The 18,918-nt window shown below is 30.9% G+C and overlaps 1 protein-coding gene across 2 annotated transcripts in view; it reads right to left on the reverse strand.

Moving 5' to 3' along the window:
• The window catches only part of LOC114327576 (5'-AMP-activated protein kinase subunit gamma-2), a 537,287-nt gene that overhangs the window by 379,845 nt on the left and 138,524 nt on the right, over positions 1 to 18,918 (reverse strand). The window contains exon 3 of one of the 2 annotated variants that reach the window (XM_050657994.1): positions 3,687 to 4,135. The exons of the other annotated variant lie outside the window; for it this stretch is intronic. Coding sequence (XP_050513951.1) covers positions 3,687 to 4,135 — 449 coding nt within the window. The remainder of the gene's footprint in view (positions 1 to 3,686; positions 4,136 to 18,918) is intronic. 2 annotated transcript variants of the gene reach the window in all.

Raw genomic sequence — 18,918 nt, forward strand, 5'->3', positions numbered from 1 at the left:
CGTCGGGTTTGGGTGGGAGAGGGGGGAGAAATCGGTAAATTCGTAGCTTTTTACGTTTTTCGTCAATATTTCTAAAACTATGCGGTTTAGCATCAACTACTTTCTATACAAAAATGTTCTACATTAAATTTGAAATAAAAAAAGGTCCTATGCATAATCCTTCTAAAATGAACGGTTCTAAAGTTACGGAGGTAGTATAGTGTAATTGGTCAAAAAAAACGCCTAACCCAGACATCCAAAGTAAAAGTTTTCCTCCAACACCAAATTGTTCTATATGGTCCACATATTGTTCAGTAAAAAGTTACATCATTTTGAGCGTCCGGTTTGGGGGGGGGGGAGATGGGAGAGAAGTCGGTAAATTAGTAGTATTTTTACGTTTTTCGTCAATAGTTCTAAAACTATGCTGTAGCGTAAACAATGTTCTACATAAAATTTGAAACAAAAAAGGTCCTATACATAATTGTTATAAAATCAACGGTTCCAGAGTTACGGAGGGTGAAAAGTGGAGGTTTTCGATACTTTTTATATTATTTGGACAATTTTACTCATTATGCTTTTTATTTTTTGTAAATCTTTATTGTTATTCCTAAATAAATATTATTATTATTATATTGATGATGATTTTGGGTGGTGAGGTTGACGTTTCTTCAAGGGCTTATCACTAACATACTATCGGCCACTTAAATAGCAAATTTTATTTACAAAAAAATTTCTTTCATCAGTAATAATATTATAAATTGCCCAAAAAATATAAAAAGTATCGAAAACCTCCACTTTCCACCCTCCGTAACTCTGGAACCGTTGATTTTATAACAATTTAACTATTGGACCCTTTTTGTTTTAAATTTTATGTAGAAAATTTGAGTATAGAACATAATTTACGCTAAAGCATAGTTTTAGAAATATTGACGAAAAACGTAAAACAACTACTAATTTACCGACTTCTCCCTCATCTCCCCCCCCCCCCCTAAACCGGACGCTCAAATTAGTGTAACTTTTTACTGAACAATATGTGGACCATATAGAACAATTTTGTGTCAAAGGAAAACTTTTACTTCGGATGTCTGGGTTAGGCCTTTTTTTGAACCAATTAATATACTATCTCCGTAACTTTGGAACCGTTCATTTTAGAAGGATTATGCATAGGGCCTTTTTTATTTCCAATTTTATGCAGAATATTTTTGTACAGAAGGTTGTTCATGCTAAACTGCATAGTTTTAGAAATATTGACGAAATTCGTAAAAACTACGAATTTACCGATTCCTCCCCCCTCTCCCCCCCAAACCCGACGCTCAAAATGGTGTGACTTTTTTCTGAACATTATGTGGACCATATAGAACAATTTGGTGTTGGAGGATAACTTTCACTTTGGATGTCTGGGTTTGGACCATACTGCTATTCCAGTATGCTGGAATCCTATATCTAGTACCTCGTAGTGGTGTAAACTGTAAACTATGACTGACTGTAGCAAGTTCCTTCCTGCAGAGGCTGCAGCTTAACCCTTTCAGCTCCATTTTAATATTTCTAATCTCAGCTCCTGTGACGGCAGAAATAATTTAGTTTGAATACTTACGTATCATAGACGCGCTTACACGTCCATGACACTAATATACAGGGTGTAACGAAAATACAGGTCATAAATTTAATCGCATATTCTGGGACCAAAAATAGTTTGATTAAACCTAACTTACCTTAGTACAAATGTGCATATAAAAAAAGTTACAACCCTTTGAAGTTACAAAATGAAAATCGATTTTTTCGAATATATCGAAAACTATTAAAGATTTTTTATTGAAAATGGACATATGGCATTCTTATGACAGTAGCATCTTAACAAAAAATTATAGTGAAATTTGGACACCCTATAAAAATTTTATGGGGGTTTAGTTCCTTTAAACCCCCCCAAACTTTTGTGTACGTTCCAATTAAATTATTATTGTAGTACCGTTACTTAAACACAATATTTTTAAAACTTTTTTGGCTCTTAGTACTTTTTCGAAAATTCAGTTTTTATCGAGATATTTTGAATATTTCTCAAATCCACCACATATTTGTATATGGTTAAGTACGATTATGGAGACTTGGTAATAATATGAAAATTTATGTATGATTTACATTTTTAGGTATATTTTGAACCGTATTAAAAAAGAAGCCATATCTCGATAAAAGTTGCCTAAAAAAAATACAAAGAGGCAAAAAAGTTTTAAAAACATTTTGTTTAACAAATGGTATCGCAGTCATAGTTTAATTGAAGGGTACACAAACATTTGGGGGGTTAATAGGAACAAAACCCCCATAAGATTTTTATGTAAACATATTAAAAAAGAAGCCACAACTCGATAAAAAATGCCTTATCGAAAAAATACTAAGAGCCAAAAAGTTTTAAAAATATTGAATTTAACTAATGGTACCACAATAATAATTTAATTGGAACGTACAGAAAAGTTTGGGGGGGTTTAAGGGAACAAAACCCCCATAAAATTTTTATGGGAAGCACAAATTTCACTATAATTTTTCTTTAAGATGCTCCTGCCATAAGAATGCCACATTATCCATTTTCAATAAAAAAATCTCTAATAGTTTTCGATATATTCGAAAAAATCGATTTTTATTTTGTAACTTCAAAGGGCTATAGCTTTTTTTATGTGCATATTTGTACTAAGGTAAGTTAGGTTCATTCGAACTATTTTTGGTCCCAGAATATGTGATTTAATTTATGACCTGTATTTTTGTTACATTTGAACGCGCGTATGCGTCACCGGAGCTGAAAGGGTTAAGCCTCCTGATACAGTCCAGTTATATGCAGATATTCCTTGACTGACGGATGTTCAGTAAAAAACCCGGGATCAGTCGCGCAGTTAGAAAATATCTAACATTTTATCCTTTTCCGTGATAACTTTGAACAATTTTGCAACATAACTTTCCACTCGTAAGTGCCTCGAGGAAGATTGTAGTAATGCCTACGTATTTTTTTTTATATTTTTGTGTGGAATTTATGGCTTTGGTAAGAACCAATTAGCTTTAAACTTGTTAGAAATATATATTTTTAACATAACAAGTAAATAAAAAAAGGTAAATAAAAATATTATAAAATAAAAATTTGTTTTAAATTCGTATTGTTAGATAAAATCTAACGCACGACTGCTTACGTGACAGAAGATAGCGCCACTGTTCCCGGGTTAAAGCAATATTTCAGTCCTATTAGCACAGTTGAATTTCCATTTTATCAAGTGTTTGACCCGGTATAACAAATAAATTTCAATTTATTTATTTTAATTTAGTATAGTACATAATTAGTAATAAATCTAGTATTTTTTATTTTAATTTAATTGTATTTTTCTTTCAATATATGAAGTCACCATTTTTGCAAAATGGGTTTACTTTAGAACCTTTTTTTTATAATAATCACTGCCAACTATCTATTCCCAAATCCTCGTTCTGGATTGATTATGACAAAATTCTTGGACTAAGCCAAAATGATTATTAAATTATGTACAGGCACATCGACATGAAAAAATACCGCTTCGATGAATAAACATTTAATTTCATTTAAGTTAATATAATTTGTTTTTAGTAAAGTTTAAGTGAAATTCTCAAAATACTTCACTATAACCGCATCAATAATCCGGCTCGAAGGACCAAACGGTGGCCAACGTAAAAAAATGGTTAAAAAAATCCATACATACCTTTTTAATTTCACTGGCAGGCCTTTTGACCCAAATATCTTCCGAACTACCGACATAATCTACGGTGGAACTGCTCGAGTTCAGGCTCTTCATCGAAACCAGCGACGAATCAAAGAACTTGGCATCGTAGTGAGGACTTTGCAAGGGCGACCTGAAGAGAGACTTCATCGAAGGTCTGATGGCGTCTTTGGAGGGCACTCCTAATACTGTGTTGGCCATGCGATACTCTTTGTTTCTGGCGAAGATCTTCGCGGCTTCCGATAGTTCTTTCTTTTCCGATTTCTTGTCCGGCCTAGTGTCTTTCTCGTTTTTGGATTGCTTCTCTTCATTTTTGGTTTCTTTGACGGTTTTGGTTTTCGTTATCACAAATTTATGGGTGGGACCACTGATGGTATCTATCACAGACGTTTTTGAACCGCTTGAAGATTCCGAGAGGGACTTATCGCTACCTAATTTTGTATACAATAGATATGAAGAAGCTGTTTCTTCTATGTATGATTGAAATGTTTCTTTTAATTAAAACCAGGGATTCAGTATGAACGGGGTAAGTAAATTTAACTATCAAAAATGAATAAACATTTTCAATTTCGTTGCAACACGAAACTACAGCCGCATTATACAGTGTATCAATTTAAAAACTTACAATGGCTATATCTCACGAACAAAAGCTGATATCAAAAATTGCTTGAAACCGTTTCTAGGATAGTAAGGGGGAACTAAAACGACATGAAAGAGAACTCACCCCCATCAACCCCCTAGGCCCCACCCATAAGCCAAAAAAGTTTAAATTGCAAACCCCTACTTGTGATACATCATTGAAAAGGCTATAAAAAATGCTATCTAATGGTATAAATAATAATTATACAGGGTGAAGCAATAATTGTGAAACTTTGGCTTAAATGAAAAATTTAATGAGGTTTTGTTGAACTGCAAATTTGATAAAAATGTCATTGTAAATGTGCAAAGTGGGTTCCGTTGTTTTGTAAACAATAATATAGTCTATTTTCAAATTCTGCACGAACTTTAGCAAATGTTCTAGTAATAGGGCGACATGCTTGAGTAATTCTTTCTCGCAATTCCCCAAGTGATGCAAGTTGAGTTTTATAAACAACTGATTTAAGGTAACGCCATAGAAAAAAGTAATATACTATCCTACTATAAAAAGTACTATCCAATGGTATAAATAATAATTATACATGGTGTTAATATCAGCTGGCTTACTATGACTTTTGTATTTGTAATGCTATCTCCCGGACTATTATTTTAAATGGTAAATGTCCGCTCGAACTTTTTTTTGTTGAATTAAAACTTAATTTGCTATTTTTGCCTTAAATCAGTTGTTTATAAAACTTAACTTAATTATTCAAGCATGTCGCCTTATTACTACAAAAACATTTGCCAAATTTCGTGCAGAATTTGAAAATATACTGTATTATTGTTTACAAAACAACGGAACCCACTTTGCACATTTACTTAATTGACATTTTTATCAAATTTGCAGTTCAACAAAACCCCATTAAATTTTTCATTTAAGCCAAAGTTTCACAATTATTGCTTCACCATGTATAATTATTATTTATACCATTGGATAGCATTTTTTCTAGCCTTTTCAATGATGTATCACAAGTAGGGGTTTGCAATTTAAACTTTTTTGGTTGTGGTGGATGGGGCCTAGGGGGTTGATGGGGGTGAGTTCTCTTTCATGTCATTTTAGTTCCCCCTTACTATCCTAGAAACGGTTTCAAGCATTTTTCGTTTTCAGCTTTTGTTCGTGAGATATACAAATTGTAAGTTTTAAAATTGACACACTGTATTCTAGTTCAATCAGAGAGTGCAGCAAGCACCTCTACCGGTTTCGAAACTTATTAGTTTCTCATCAAGAGGCACATATGCTGCTCTCTCTGACCCAACCAGGACAAACCCCAGCGTGCAGTCACGGATTGCAACGATTGCATCCCTGCCATTTAGTTCGTTGCAGAATAGAGTTACTAATATTTCATCGTTAATTAAGAAGAAACATTTCAATTTCGATTATAAAAAATTATGAAATGTGACTTAAATCAAATTAAATTTATAATTTTATTGTTAAAAAAAATTAAAATGATTTTAAGTCGTGTATCATATCTTAATCGATCTTTAATGCTTTTTATGTTTTTTATATAATATACTAAGCGTAAATAGAAACTGGTTACACGTCATGATCTCAACCAGGGTTGCCAGATTTGGGTAATTTTCCCACAATTTTGGAGTAATTTGAAAGCGTCTGAGGGAATTTTTATAAGCAGAAATGGTTGGGGGATTTTTTAAGGGGGGGGGGCGGGACTTATGGTTGATTTTAAGGGGTCATGGTTAATTAAATTTGCGAATGTACAGCTGGTTCCAAAAAAACTGATACGACTCTTATAGCGTATTTTGTAGAAAATTGAGCAGTGTACTTTCTTTTTCTTCTTCTTTTTGTTTTTGGTCTCTCTGCAAGGCAATTACCAATACGATTTATAGGCGATCTTGATGTAGTCTGGCTCTAAGCCATATCAAAATCGATGACTATGTTCTTGTAAAAAGCTTTTGATGAGGTGTGATATAATGAATATGAGTTTAGTTATATTTAATTTATTATATTTTGAAGGATAAATACTTATTATTTACATACAGTCACTGTCACTGCCAAATCTTAAAATTTGTCAGATAACTTCAACCTCAAAAAATGGCTGTTTGTTTGTTTATTTTATTATTTATCTGTCATAATAAATATAATATAATGTCAGACCAATCATACACTGCTCAAAATGATTAAATCTTACTAAGAGTCGTATCAGTTTTTTAGGAACCAGCTGTACATAGAACTGTATATTCTACTTAACCCAATAAATGACCGTTTTGGAGTGTAATTTTCAGGGGCAACTCCGAATTGCATGAAAATTTAGATTTAGGTTCTACTTACCCTCCACTTCAAAGTTGAATTTGTCCCATTGGTTGCTTTTACTTGGGGGGTGACAGTCACCCCTTCTCGAGGGGTGAAAAACGCGTGTTTAAAATAAGCCCGGAAATGGATAAATTGACAGATTATATGCAACTTTCGTTCTATAAAATTTTTTACGTAAGTTAATACTTTTTGAGTTATTCGCGATTGAAAATATTGATTTTTCGACAAAAAAACTACGTTTTCAGACAGTTTTTCGCCAATAACTCAAAAAGTAAATATTTTATCGAAAAAAATATTCTTAGCAAAAGTGTAGCTTATAAAAAAAAACGAAAAAATGGTGTATCAGTAAGGTCTATAAATTGAGTAAAAGCAAAGTTGTAGCTCATGAAAATACGTTTTTATTCGTCTAATTCCAAATCGAATAATTCAACGCGAAATGACCGAAAAATTAAGCACTTTTCGGGAAAAGCTTATTTATATTTTTAAAGCATCTAAAAAAGCTTTATATTGGTTTTTTACAAAAAATTTTATCATCAAAAATAAGCGAGTTTCACTGAAAAAAAAGTTGGCGCCTTTTTTAGTAAAAAAAATCGTGAAAACCTCCTTCTATTTAGCACCCTAAATAAAATTAATCGTTACCGCTTTACCCTTTATTTTAACTGTATGTGTATTGTCTATACGATCTGTAAGTTTGATTGGTTTAAAGTGCTTATTTTTGAAAAAATATGGTTTTATAGTAAAAAACAAAAATTCTAAAAATTTTTGAAAAATTTCCTTTTTTCAAAATAACTTAAAAAGTATTAGCGATAAGAAAAATCTTAAAGAGTAAAAAAATGTAGGTTTTGCTATTATAAATATGCTAGTTTCATTTTGTTTTCCGTGAGACAAAAATTGGTTAAGATATGGCTGTTCAAAATTTGCATACACTCGTGGATAGTGACCCGTTCAAGCTTTTTCAACTATAACCCTTTCAAAAATAAGCACTTTAAACCGGCGAGACTGACAGATCATATAAAATATAGATAAGCAAGTAAATTGTTTGTAAAGAGGTAGCGATTAATTTCATTTGGGGAGTTAAACGCGGGGAGATTTTCATGATTTTTTTACCAAAAAAAAAAGAGGCCAACTTTATTTTGAGCGTAACTCGCTTATTTTTAATGCTAGGAACTTTTATGAACAATTAAAATAAAGCTTTTAATAAACACTTTAAAAAAGTTTTTAAGGGTTTTTCCCGAAAAGTGCTTAATTTTTCGGTGATTTCACCTTGAAATATTCGATTTGGAGTTAGACGAATAAGAACGTATTTTTCATGAGCTACAACTTTGTTTTTACTCGATTGATAGACTTTACTGATACACCATTTTTTTCGGTTTTTTATAAGCTACACTTTTGCTAAGAATAATTTTTTCGATCAGTTATTTACTTTTTGAGTTATTTGCGAAAAACCGTCTGAAAACGTAGTTTTTTTGTCGAAAAATAAACATTTTCAATCGCAAATAACTCGAAAAGTATTGACGGACGTAAAAACTCTATAGAACAAAAAATGCTTAAAATCAGTAAATTTATTCATTTCGGGTCTTATCTTGAACCTATGGTTTTTTACCCCCGAGAAGGGGTGACTGTCACCCCTCCAAGTAAAAGCAACCAACGGCACAATTTCAACTTTGAAGTGGAGGGTAAGTAGAACCTAAATCCAAATTTTCATGCAATTCATGCCGTTCATTTACTGGGCTACTTAGTTCAGAGAAATAAGGAAAAAAAATATCGTGTTGGTGACACATCCCCCTCCAGGCTGAAACCAAATTTTTCGAGTAATATGGTCATCTATAATAATAACCTATATGTTTCCTGCAGCCGATTTTGATGATATACATAGTTATAAACAAATGAAGATCAAAAAACGGTAAATTTTCGCTTTTTTCGTCTTACTAAAAGATTGGGCATTTTAAACAAATTTGAGAGTAATAAACTCATAAACCGTATAAAAAACTTCAATATGGCGTTCGCTGAATATGTCTATCCTTATTGGTTACTTAGAAAATTGCCAAATAAATCATTAACTAGCTGACCCGGCAAACTTCGTACCGCCTTAAAACTAAATAATGTTTGAAAGTTTAATACCTAAAAATTACCAGAAAGCCAAAAAATACTAAAAAATATTGCGTACCTATACTTTTTTCTACCAAATGCATAGTTTACGATTCTATAAGGGACATAGGTACAGACAAACATTCATTTTTATATATTATAGAGAATAGGGAAATATTTAGATTGCTATTAAAAAATGGGGGTTGGTGAGAGAAAAGTGAAAATTTATGCTTGTATCTTTCGGTTCTACAACATATAAAATTAAGAAAAAACAGTTTATCCAAAAAAAATAACAAATAATGTCTCCCTTTTCACTTAGATTGTTGGTCTTACCAACTCAGGAACCTTCAGGGGTTCATGTACAACAAATTTGCTTATTGAGATTAATCATAATATTATGACCAAAAATGCATAGTTTGCGATTCTATAAAAGACATTCAGATTTTTTTATATTGTCTCGTATAAATAATAAAAACGTGGTATCATAAAAACAATTATTTTTCAAAATAAAATGTCAATTTAAAAAAACAAAAAGAATTTTCCGCGCCAGGATTTTAACCCGGATCTCCTGAGTCAAAGGTAGGAGCCAAGTAAGCAAGACTATCAAATGTTCTGAGTAACGTATATAAATATTTAACATTTAAGTTGTAGCGTTTGTCCATCAACTTTCATATTTTACCTTTTCTTGTCTAAAATCCCCTGTTTTGGGCCAGCTGACACATCATTTGTTAATGAGCTTTGGAACACCTACCTAAATAAAAAGAAACCAGCCATGCTGAAATGCTCCGGTCAAATTTGACACTAGCTCCCGGGCTAGTAGATATACCTTGCTCAAAACAAATTTTGTTAAGGATTGCCAGATGTGCAGTAATCATAGTATAGTAAACAAATGAAAAATGTATCGTTTATGGTATTTTATCATTATTACCGTTTCGGTAGCTGATGAAGCATCTTGGAACAGTGTAAAAGAGCAGAACTTGAAAAACGCGTATATAAATTTATAAGACGAAGTAGACCAAGAAAATAAAAAAAATTCCCATTTCTGCTTAGAAAAATTCCTCTAGACGCTTTCAAATTACTCCAAAATTATGGAAAAATACCCCAAGCTGGCAACGCTGACTACCACTATACATTTTTTGTTTAGGAAAGATGGCCATTATCTTCCCTCCTTCCCTGACTAGCGCTATCTCATCCTGGCGTCATTAAATTCACTTCTTGCCCATTCCATCGGTGTTGACAGTTCATTGATCAAAACCTGCTAAATCCCTTTTTTAGTTATTGTAGACCTATAAGATGAAAACCTACCTGTTTCCTGCTCGGAAACAGGTTCGCGTCCGTTTTTTAATTATTAACAATTTAGTGCAAAAATCGCGATTTTTTCGATTTTTTGCACCCCATTCAAAAGCTAAATAGTTGACATAAAATTACAAAATTAAATTTTTTAGAACATTAAAAAACCTTCAAAATGCCGATTTTTGAAAGTTAAAAGTGAAAAAAATAAGTGAAAATCGTTATTTGTTAATAACTTTTACTAAAACTACCTTAGAACTTTAGTGTTTCAGCCAAAGTTGGGTATTGGGGTACTTAACAAACCCTCAAAATTTGAGACCGATCCATTAATTAGTTTAAGAGTTATTCTAATTGTTTATTCCAGAGACCTTTATTTTGAAATAACATAAAATAATGAAGATAGGTCAATTCTGCGTATGCCAAATAAAAGTAGAAAACTGATGCTATCAAAATATACTAAAAAAATATAAAAAAATTGTCTAATATAGTCAAAAATCCTAATGCCAAATTTGTGAAATTTTGTAGTTTATAAACATTTAGAATAACTTTAAAAATATTGTCCGTACAAGAAATCAGTTTACATATTAGAAATGTTGGTATTTTACACGAATTTTTAAAAATGTAGTTCAATTGGTGACTAGTCGTGGTAAGTGAAGGGGGAGCTGGGAGCCGACAAATGCACGAGTTCAAAAACTAAAAAATGCAACTTAACACTACTATCATTTTCTATATCTCGGGATCTACTGAATATATTTTGATCGTTCTTTTTTTAATTTCTATGTAATTTTTCTGTACATTACAAATATGCAATTTGTCTAGACATTTGTTAATTAATAAACAGTCTAATTTGTTTAAACAATTTTTGAAAAATTTTTCTCAAAAATCCATGATTTTAATCATACTGTAATAAAAATCATTTATTTATTAAAGTGTACTTTAACTTTTTCTATGATCATTAATGATACTATGATTAAAAAATAGATTTTTGTAAAAAAATATGTCTTCAAGAATTGTTTAAACAAATAAGACTGTTTATTAATTAATAAATTTATGAACAAATTGCATATTTGTAACGTAGAAATTACATACAAATTAAAAAAAGAAAGATCAAAATCCATTGAGTTTATCCGGAGATACAGAAAATTATATTCGTTTGAAATTGCTTTTTTGGTATTTTCTCGGTGGATTTGTAGGCTCCCCCTAGTAATCGTCTAAACTACATTTTTGAAAAATCGTAGGGGGTGCTGTGAAGGTACAATGTTTGTGCAAATTTTTTAAGAAAAAATACAAATCCCATTCTTTGAAATGGCATTAATGAGATTCCTTAATTATTATAAACACATTAGCTGTGAATTAAAAAAAAACATATGGTTAACTTTGTCTCAAATGAACCCAGACTAAATTTTTTTATTTGAAAATTCGTGTTAAAATACTATTTTTTCCAATATATAAAAAGATTGTTTCTACGGAAAACATTTTTAAAGTTATTCTAAATGTTTATAAACCACAAAATTTCAAAAATTTGGCATTAGGATTTTTAACTATATTACTTATTTTTTTTTATCTTTTTTTAATACATTTTGATACCATCACTCTTCTACTTTCATTTGGCATACTCAGAATTGCCCTATTTTCATTATTTTATGTTTTGTCTTATTGCAAAATAAAGGTCTCTGGGATAAACAAATAGAATAACTCTTAAACTAATTAATGGATCGGTCTCAAATTTTGAAGGTTTGTTAAGTACGCTAATACCCAACTTTGGGAGAAACACTAAAGTTCTAAGGTAGGTTTAGTAAAAGTTATTAACAAATAATGATTTTACTTATTTTGCAGTTTGAGTAGCAACAAATTAACTTTTTAACTTTCAAAAATCGGGACTTTTTTCGGGTTTTTCAATGTTCTAAAAAACTGAATTTTGTAATTTTATGTCAACTATTTAGCTTTTGAATGGTGTGCAAAAAATCGAAAAAATCGCGATTTTTACACTAAATTGTTAATAATTAAAAAACGGACGCGAGCTCTAGACAGGAAACAGGTAGGTTTTCTTCCTATAGGTCTCCAATAACTAAAAAAGTAGTCAGCTACCTGGATCTTTGAGTGTCTCGAGAAAATCCTTATTACTCTGGACTATATAGCCAACCTTCATTAGTAGAGTCTACACTAGAAGAAGAAGAAGAATTCTAAAATCAATTTATTCCGTAATTTTGTCTGGCACTGTATGGTGTGTTGCAAAATCATTGTGCAATTTTCTTTGCAATATATCGACGACCTAGACAGTCCGTAGTTCAGTTCTGGAATGCTAGCACTTCATTAGCAAATCTAATTAAATTAATCAGTTATACCGTTTAAAATATTAGGAAATGGTCAACAATGGTCCCACTAATTGGCCCGATGTAATAGATAATTTGTTGATAAGTTTATTAGGCAAATTTTTTAAGTTATTAAAAGTTTTTCGAGGTCATAGAAAATGTTAGTATCTTACCTTTGTTATTATAGTATTAGGCTATTGATTATGTAGTTTAGAAAGGAACTACAACGTTAAAGGTGTTTTATTGTTTCATATGGTCAATGGATCCCCAAATATGAAAAAACCGCGGAGTGCTAGCATTTAAACGGATGCGTTTTTGAGCACTTTGGGCATATTGTCCCATTCTTTTCTACAGGCAATTGTAATAGCCCGGGAGGTAGTGTCAAATTTAACCGGAGCATTTTAGCATGGCTGTTTTCTTTTTATTTAGTTAGGTGTTCCAAAGCTTATTAAGGGGGGGGGGGGGGTATGGTTTCAAATCAACATATCAAGCACATTTTTGTGAATTTTTTTCGAAGCTATGGTACAATTATTTTATTTTTAAATTAAATAAACATATTAAGTACAATTCGAAGAATATTTAGAAAAAAAATTCACTCCAAAATATTGAAAAATAATCCATTGGTGACAAATTTTGACAGGCAGCTCACAAAAAAATGGATTTTGCGGTGGACATCAGAACTCGTCACTAGATCATACGAAACAAAAAATTCAAAAAGATTTAATTAGCTTATGAGTTTCACAAGGTCACAACGGCGAGTTTTTTATTTTTAATGATTTTTGAATTTTTGGCATCACTCAGAAATAAAAAAAAAAATGAAATTTTTGGTAAAAATTTTGTGAAAATCAACAGATTTATTATTGTTCAACAAAAAATAAGCAAAAAAAGAAAAATATCTCGACGTTGTTACCTCATGAAATGTCTCAAGAAAATCTGTGCAAAATATCAGGTAGATCGGCCGAGTAGTTTTTCAGTTACAATGTCCACCGCATTTGAAAAAGCAGTTTTGAGAAAAATGCGTTTAAAGTTTTGACAACTGCATCTTCATGTTCTTATTTGTCTGCCAAATCGTAAAGTGATGCACATTGGAATATGTTTTTTGAATCGAGGAGTAATCTACAAAAGAGAAGGCGAACAGTTGTTTAACGTTTCTCACTACGCTCAAGCGTGCTGGCGCGAAGTCGCGGCAAAGCGAATCGAAGGTAGAGATATTCAACACGCTGTATCTCTGGTAATTTTACTCCGATTATTTTGAAATTTTCAGAGGGTATTCTTGAAAGTATGCATTTTTATTTGAAATAATAAAAATATTAAATATTTCAAACCATACCCCCCCCCCCCTTAACAAATGATGTGTCAGCTGGCCAAAACCGGGGATTTTAGGCAAGAAAAGGTAAAATGTGAAACTTGATGGAAAACCGCTACAACTTATATGTCAAATATTTATCTCTGTGACTTACGTGTATAATAGCCAAGAATACCTAGCTACTGGCTTTCACCCAGACGACTTGGGTTCAAATCCTGACCCTGAAAATCTTTTTTGTTTTTAAAATTGACTTTTTGATTTGAAAAATAATTATTTTTTGATAATACCACGTTTTTATTATTTATAGGACACAATATAAAAAAGTCTGTATGTCTTTTATAGAATCGTAAACTTTGCATTTGATCATATACATATATTCAGCTGACGCTTTTTTCTTACAATCTAAAATTCATAAATTAATGATTTATACTTTTTAGTCTTTGCCAAACTACATAGTTCAATAATATTTTTTTATTATTAACTACCTGACCCGGCAAACTTCGTACCGCCTTAGAACTAAAGAATAATGTTTAAAAAGTTAAATAGGTACCTAAAAATTACCAGAAAGCCAAAAACTACTCAAAAATATTGCATATGCTTTTTTCTAACAAACAATATTGTTTTTGTGGTGTCTGCGTAAATAATGATTACTTAGATTGGTCGAGTTAACTCAGAAACCTTCCCGGTTTCATGTACAACAACTTTGCTTGAGGTCATCATAATTATGATCAAATGCATAGTTTATGATTCGATAAGGGGCATACAGACAAACATTAATTTTTATATATTGTAGAGAACAAGGAAATATTTAGATTAATAAGGGGTTGGTGATAGAAAAGTGAAAAATTAAGGTTAAAAAAAAATAAAAAAGAACGTCGGGGGGGGGGGGGGGGGGGAGGGGGCAGCAACCCCCTGTTTCACTTAGATTGGTCGTACTAACTAAGGAAGCTTTAGGGGATTATGTACAACAACTTTATTTATTAAGGAGATCAATCATAATAATATTATGATATCATATATGATCAAATGCATAGTTTACGATTCCAATTCTATAAAAGACATACCTACAGACTTTTTTATATTGAGTCGTATAAATAATAAAAACGTTGTATTATCAAAAAATATTTATTTTTCAAATCAAAATGTCAATTTTAAAAACAAAAAAGATTTTCAGGGCCAGGATTTGAACCCGAGTCGTCTGGGTGAAAGCCATTAGCTAGGTATTCTTGGCTATTGTACACATATGTCCCGCAGATAAATATTTGACATAAAGTTGTAGCGTTTTTCCATCAAGTTGCACATTTTACCTTTTCTTGCCTAAAATCCCCGGTTTTGGGCCAGCTGACACATCATTTGTTAATAAGCTTTTGACCACCTAACTAAATAAAAAGAAAAGAGCCATGCTAAAATGCTCCGGTTAAATTTGACACTACCTACCGGGCTGTAAGTTCATTATGGGTGATGCATAATTTTTGAAACTATGAGAAATACATAAATTAAATTTATTGCCGTATTACTTTGCAAGTTAATAAAATATGACAACAAATTGGCTATGACGTGTAACGAGTTTCAGTTTGTGCTTAGTTTACTATAGTCCAATCAACAGCCATTTTCTCGTGGAATTTTGAGAACCAAGGTCGATTTCCTTGAAAATTTGGATTTAGGTAGTAATTATAACCTATGTCAAAATCTACCCTATGCCGAACTGCGTTTTTGCCCTGGGGGTGAAAACAACCCTAGGGGATGAAAATATTTTAATCAAAATATCTATGGAAATCGATAGAGTGACAAATTCTGAGTAAATTTTGTTCTATAAAATTTTTATGGAAAATTGACACGTTCCAAGTTATTTGCGATTGAAACTATGCATTTTTCATTGAAAAAACTCACGTCTTACCGTTTTTCATGAATAACTTAAAAAAATTTAATTTTATAGAAAAAATCATTAAGTACAAAATTGTAGTCAATGAGAAAACAAAGAGATTCGCGTCTGAAAGACCTATGCAGGCCCAATAACGACTGAGGTATTGCTCTTTATAGTCCAGGGTAATAAGGTTTTTTCCATGACACTTGAACAGCCAGGGTACTGAAGCGTTTTTTCGACAGGTAATACCTATAAGAGCAAATTGTAACTATTTCCTGCGTAGGATCTGGCGGCCATTTTTATTTATAAACAATTAAATGTAAAAAAATGGCATTTTTCACTTTTTTTTTTCAAATCAATGGAAAACAGGGAAACTTATGGTTTTTTTAGTACAAATATCTTCGAGATTATGGAAAATGCTTTAAAATGACGTATTACAAAGTATGATATACTCATTTATTGTTAATATAATTGCGAAAAAAGGTCGGAATTGCAAAAAAAAATATTTTCGCAATAACTGTTGTAAAAATTAGTGTACAGCTTTAACATTTTTGTCAAATAAGGGTTCTTTGGTGCTTAATATGTGATAAAAAATTCAAAGCGATTCATTCAATTGTTTAAATTTTATTCAAATTATTTATCCCAGAGAGCATTTTTTTTGCAATAACATAAGTCAGAAGAAAATGACGTTAGAACCATTCCACAGGCGTCAAATGAAAGAGCATGAGCTATATTTTCAACTTGGTTTAAAAAAAGTGAATAAAAAATGCATTTATTAGTAATAAATAATTATGCAAAAGTATCGTAAATCTTTCCTTATAAACTTTTTATTTTATTATATAAGAAATTATACATATTTATTACAATTTTTTATCAACTATGATGTAGATAACATTACTTGGTAGTTGTGCACTTAAAACAGGGTAAAAAAGTTAATTTTTTTGGAAAAAGTTATTCAAAAAGTTTATAAAGAAAAATTGAAGATACTTTTGCATAATTATTTATTACTAATAAATGCATTTTTTATTCACTTTTTTAAACCATGTTGAAAATGTAGCTCATGCTCTTTCATTTGACACCTGTGGAATGGTTCTGTCATTTTTTTCTGACTTATGTTATTGCAAAAAAATGCTCTCTGGGATAAACAATTTGAATAAAATTTAAACAATTTAATGAATCGCTTTGAAATTTTTATCACATATTAAGCACCAAAGAACCCTTATTTGACAAAAATGTTAAAGCTGTACACTAATTTTTACAACAGTTATTGCGAAAATAATTTTTTTTGAAATTCCGACCTTTTTTCGCAATTATATTAACAATAAATGAGTATATCATACTTTGTAATACGCCATTTTAAAGCATTTTCCATAATCTCGAAGATATTTGTACTAAAAAAACCATAAGTTTCCCTGTTTTCCATTGATTTGAAAAAAAAGTGAAAAATGCCATTTTTTTACATTTAATTGTTTATAAATAAAAATGGCCGCCAGATCCTACGCAGGAAATATAGGCTATTGATAATGTTCAAAATAAGAGAGCTAAAAGGAACTACAACGTTAACGGGATTTTATTATTTCATATGGTCAATGGATCTCTAAATTTGAAAAAACCGCTGAGTGCTACCATTTAAATGGGTGCGTTTTTGAGAAAGGGGTGAATTAGTCCCTAGGCACAGGGTGCATTAGGGTAAGTTCTATGCAATTTTGGTACAAATATGTCTACAGAAAAATTGTTCCAGATTAAATTTACTATCGAAACATCACCTCTTAAAGTCAAAATTATTTTATTTTACAAAAATATATTCAAAAGAAAAGCAAGGAAAAAATACGAAAGACGACAATTTTGTTTTTTGCCCCATAACTTTTTTCCACAGGGATATAGGTATAGGCATTGCTGTAGTGAAAAATAACTTCTATTCTTTCTCTTTAAAATAAAGTTTGGTAAAAGTCTCTGGGATTTATAGTTTCTGATATAGGATTTTTCAAAGTTCGCCGCTCACATCATTTTTGGGACATTTTCCCCATTATTTCGGAAACATTGCTCTGTAACTTTTTTCTACGCATTTCTAGGTATATGCAATGGTACACTTAGTAGTAAGAGAAGTCAATTACCTTTAAAATGGTCTATTGTATAAGGTTACACGACTCTTTATAAGCAAGCTATGCTTTTTCAAGGTTTTATACTTTTAATAATTTTTGATATTTTTAATGATTGTTTTTTAAATTTCTCATTGTGAATATTTTCCTTGTAAATTTAGGTATGTACATTGTAAAGCTTGTTTTCTTTACTTTAAAATGGTGTATTGCAAAAAATTCTAGGACTATTCTAAACAAGATCTTCGTAGGATATCCAAGGGTAACCGTAATTAGAGAAAAATTTTAAATTTTTTTTATTTTTTTCAATTAGAAGAATATAATTGCATATTATAACATAATTTTTAATTCCAAATAACTTTTCCTAATAACACTTTTCGATATTGTGAAATATAAAAGTACTTTACTCTTGAGCGAAATTCATATTTTTTAATATACCTCGTATTTTATTGAAACAATTTTATATCTGATGATTGCATCTGAGGTTTTAGCCTATGCAGAGCATTTTATAAACAATATTTTTTTTATAAAGTTAATATTAAAAAAGTTTTCCATGTGGTTTCAACTTAGTAGGACCTCTTGCATGTGTATATGTCACATTTTGAAAAAGCATTATCTTGTTTAAAAATAGCCCTATAATTTTTTACGATACACCATTTTAAAGTAAAGAAAATAAGCTTTCTTTTTTATTGTACAATGTATATACCTAAATATACCATAAAAAACGTTATGATAAGAAATTTAAAAATAATCGTAAAATATATCAAAAATCATTAAAAGTATAAAACTTTGAACAACCATATCTTGCTTAAAAATAGCCATACAGCCTTCTATAGGAGATCATTTTAAGGGCAATTAACTTTTCTTCGTATTAAATGTAACAATGCATATAACTAAAGCTACGTAGAAAAAAGTTACAGAACAATGTTTGAGAAGTAACAAGCAAAATGGGCCAAAATCGCTATGAGTGGCGAACTTTGAAAAATCATATTTTGGAAAATATAAATCATAGAGATTTCTACCAAACGCCATTTTAAAAAGAAAGGATGGAATATTTTTTTCCATGAAGCAATGCCTATACCCACATCCCCGTGGAAAAAAGTTATGGGGCAAAAAACAAAATTGCTATCATTTGTGTTTTTTTCTTGCTTTTCTTTCGAATATATTTTTGTAAAAAAAAATATTTTTGACTTAAAAATGTGATGTCTCGATAGTAAATTTAACCTGGAACAATTTTCCTGTAGACATGTTTGTACCAAAAGTGCATAGAACTCACCCTAATTCGCCCTGTGCCTAGCTACTAATTCACCCCTTTCTCAAAAACGCACCCCTTTAAATGGTAGCACTCCACGG

Source organism: Diabrotica virgifera, chromosome 8 (genome assembly GCF_917563875.1).
Source record: "Diabrotica virgifera virgifera chromosome 8, PGI_DIABVI_V3a".
NCBI lineage: Eukaryota > Metazoa > Arthropoda > Insecta > Coleoptera > Chrysomelidae > Diabrotica > Diabrotica virgifera.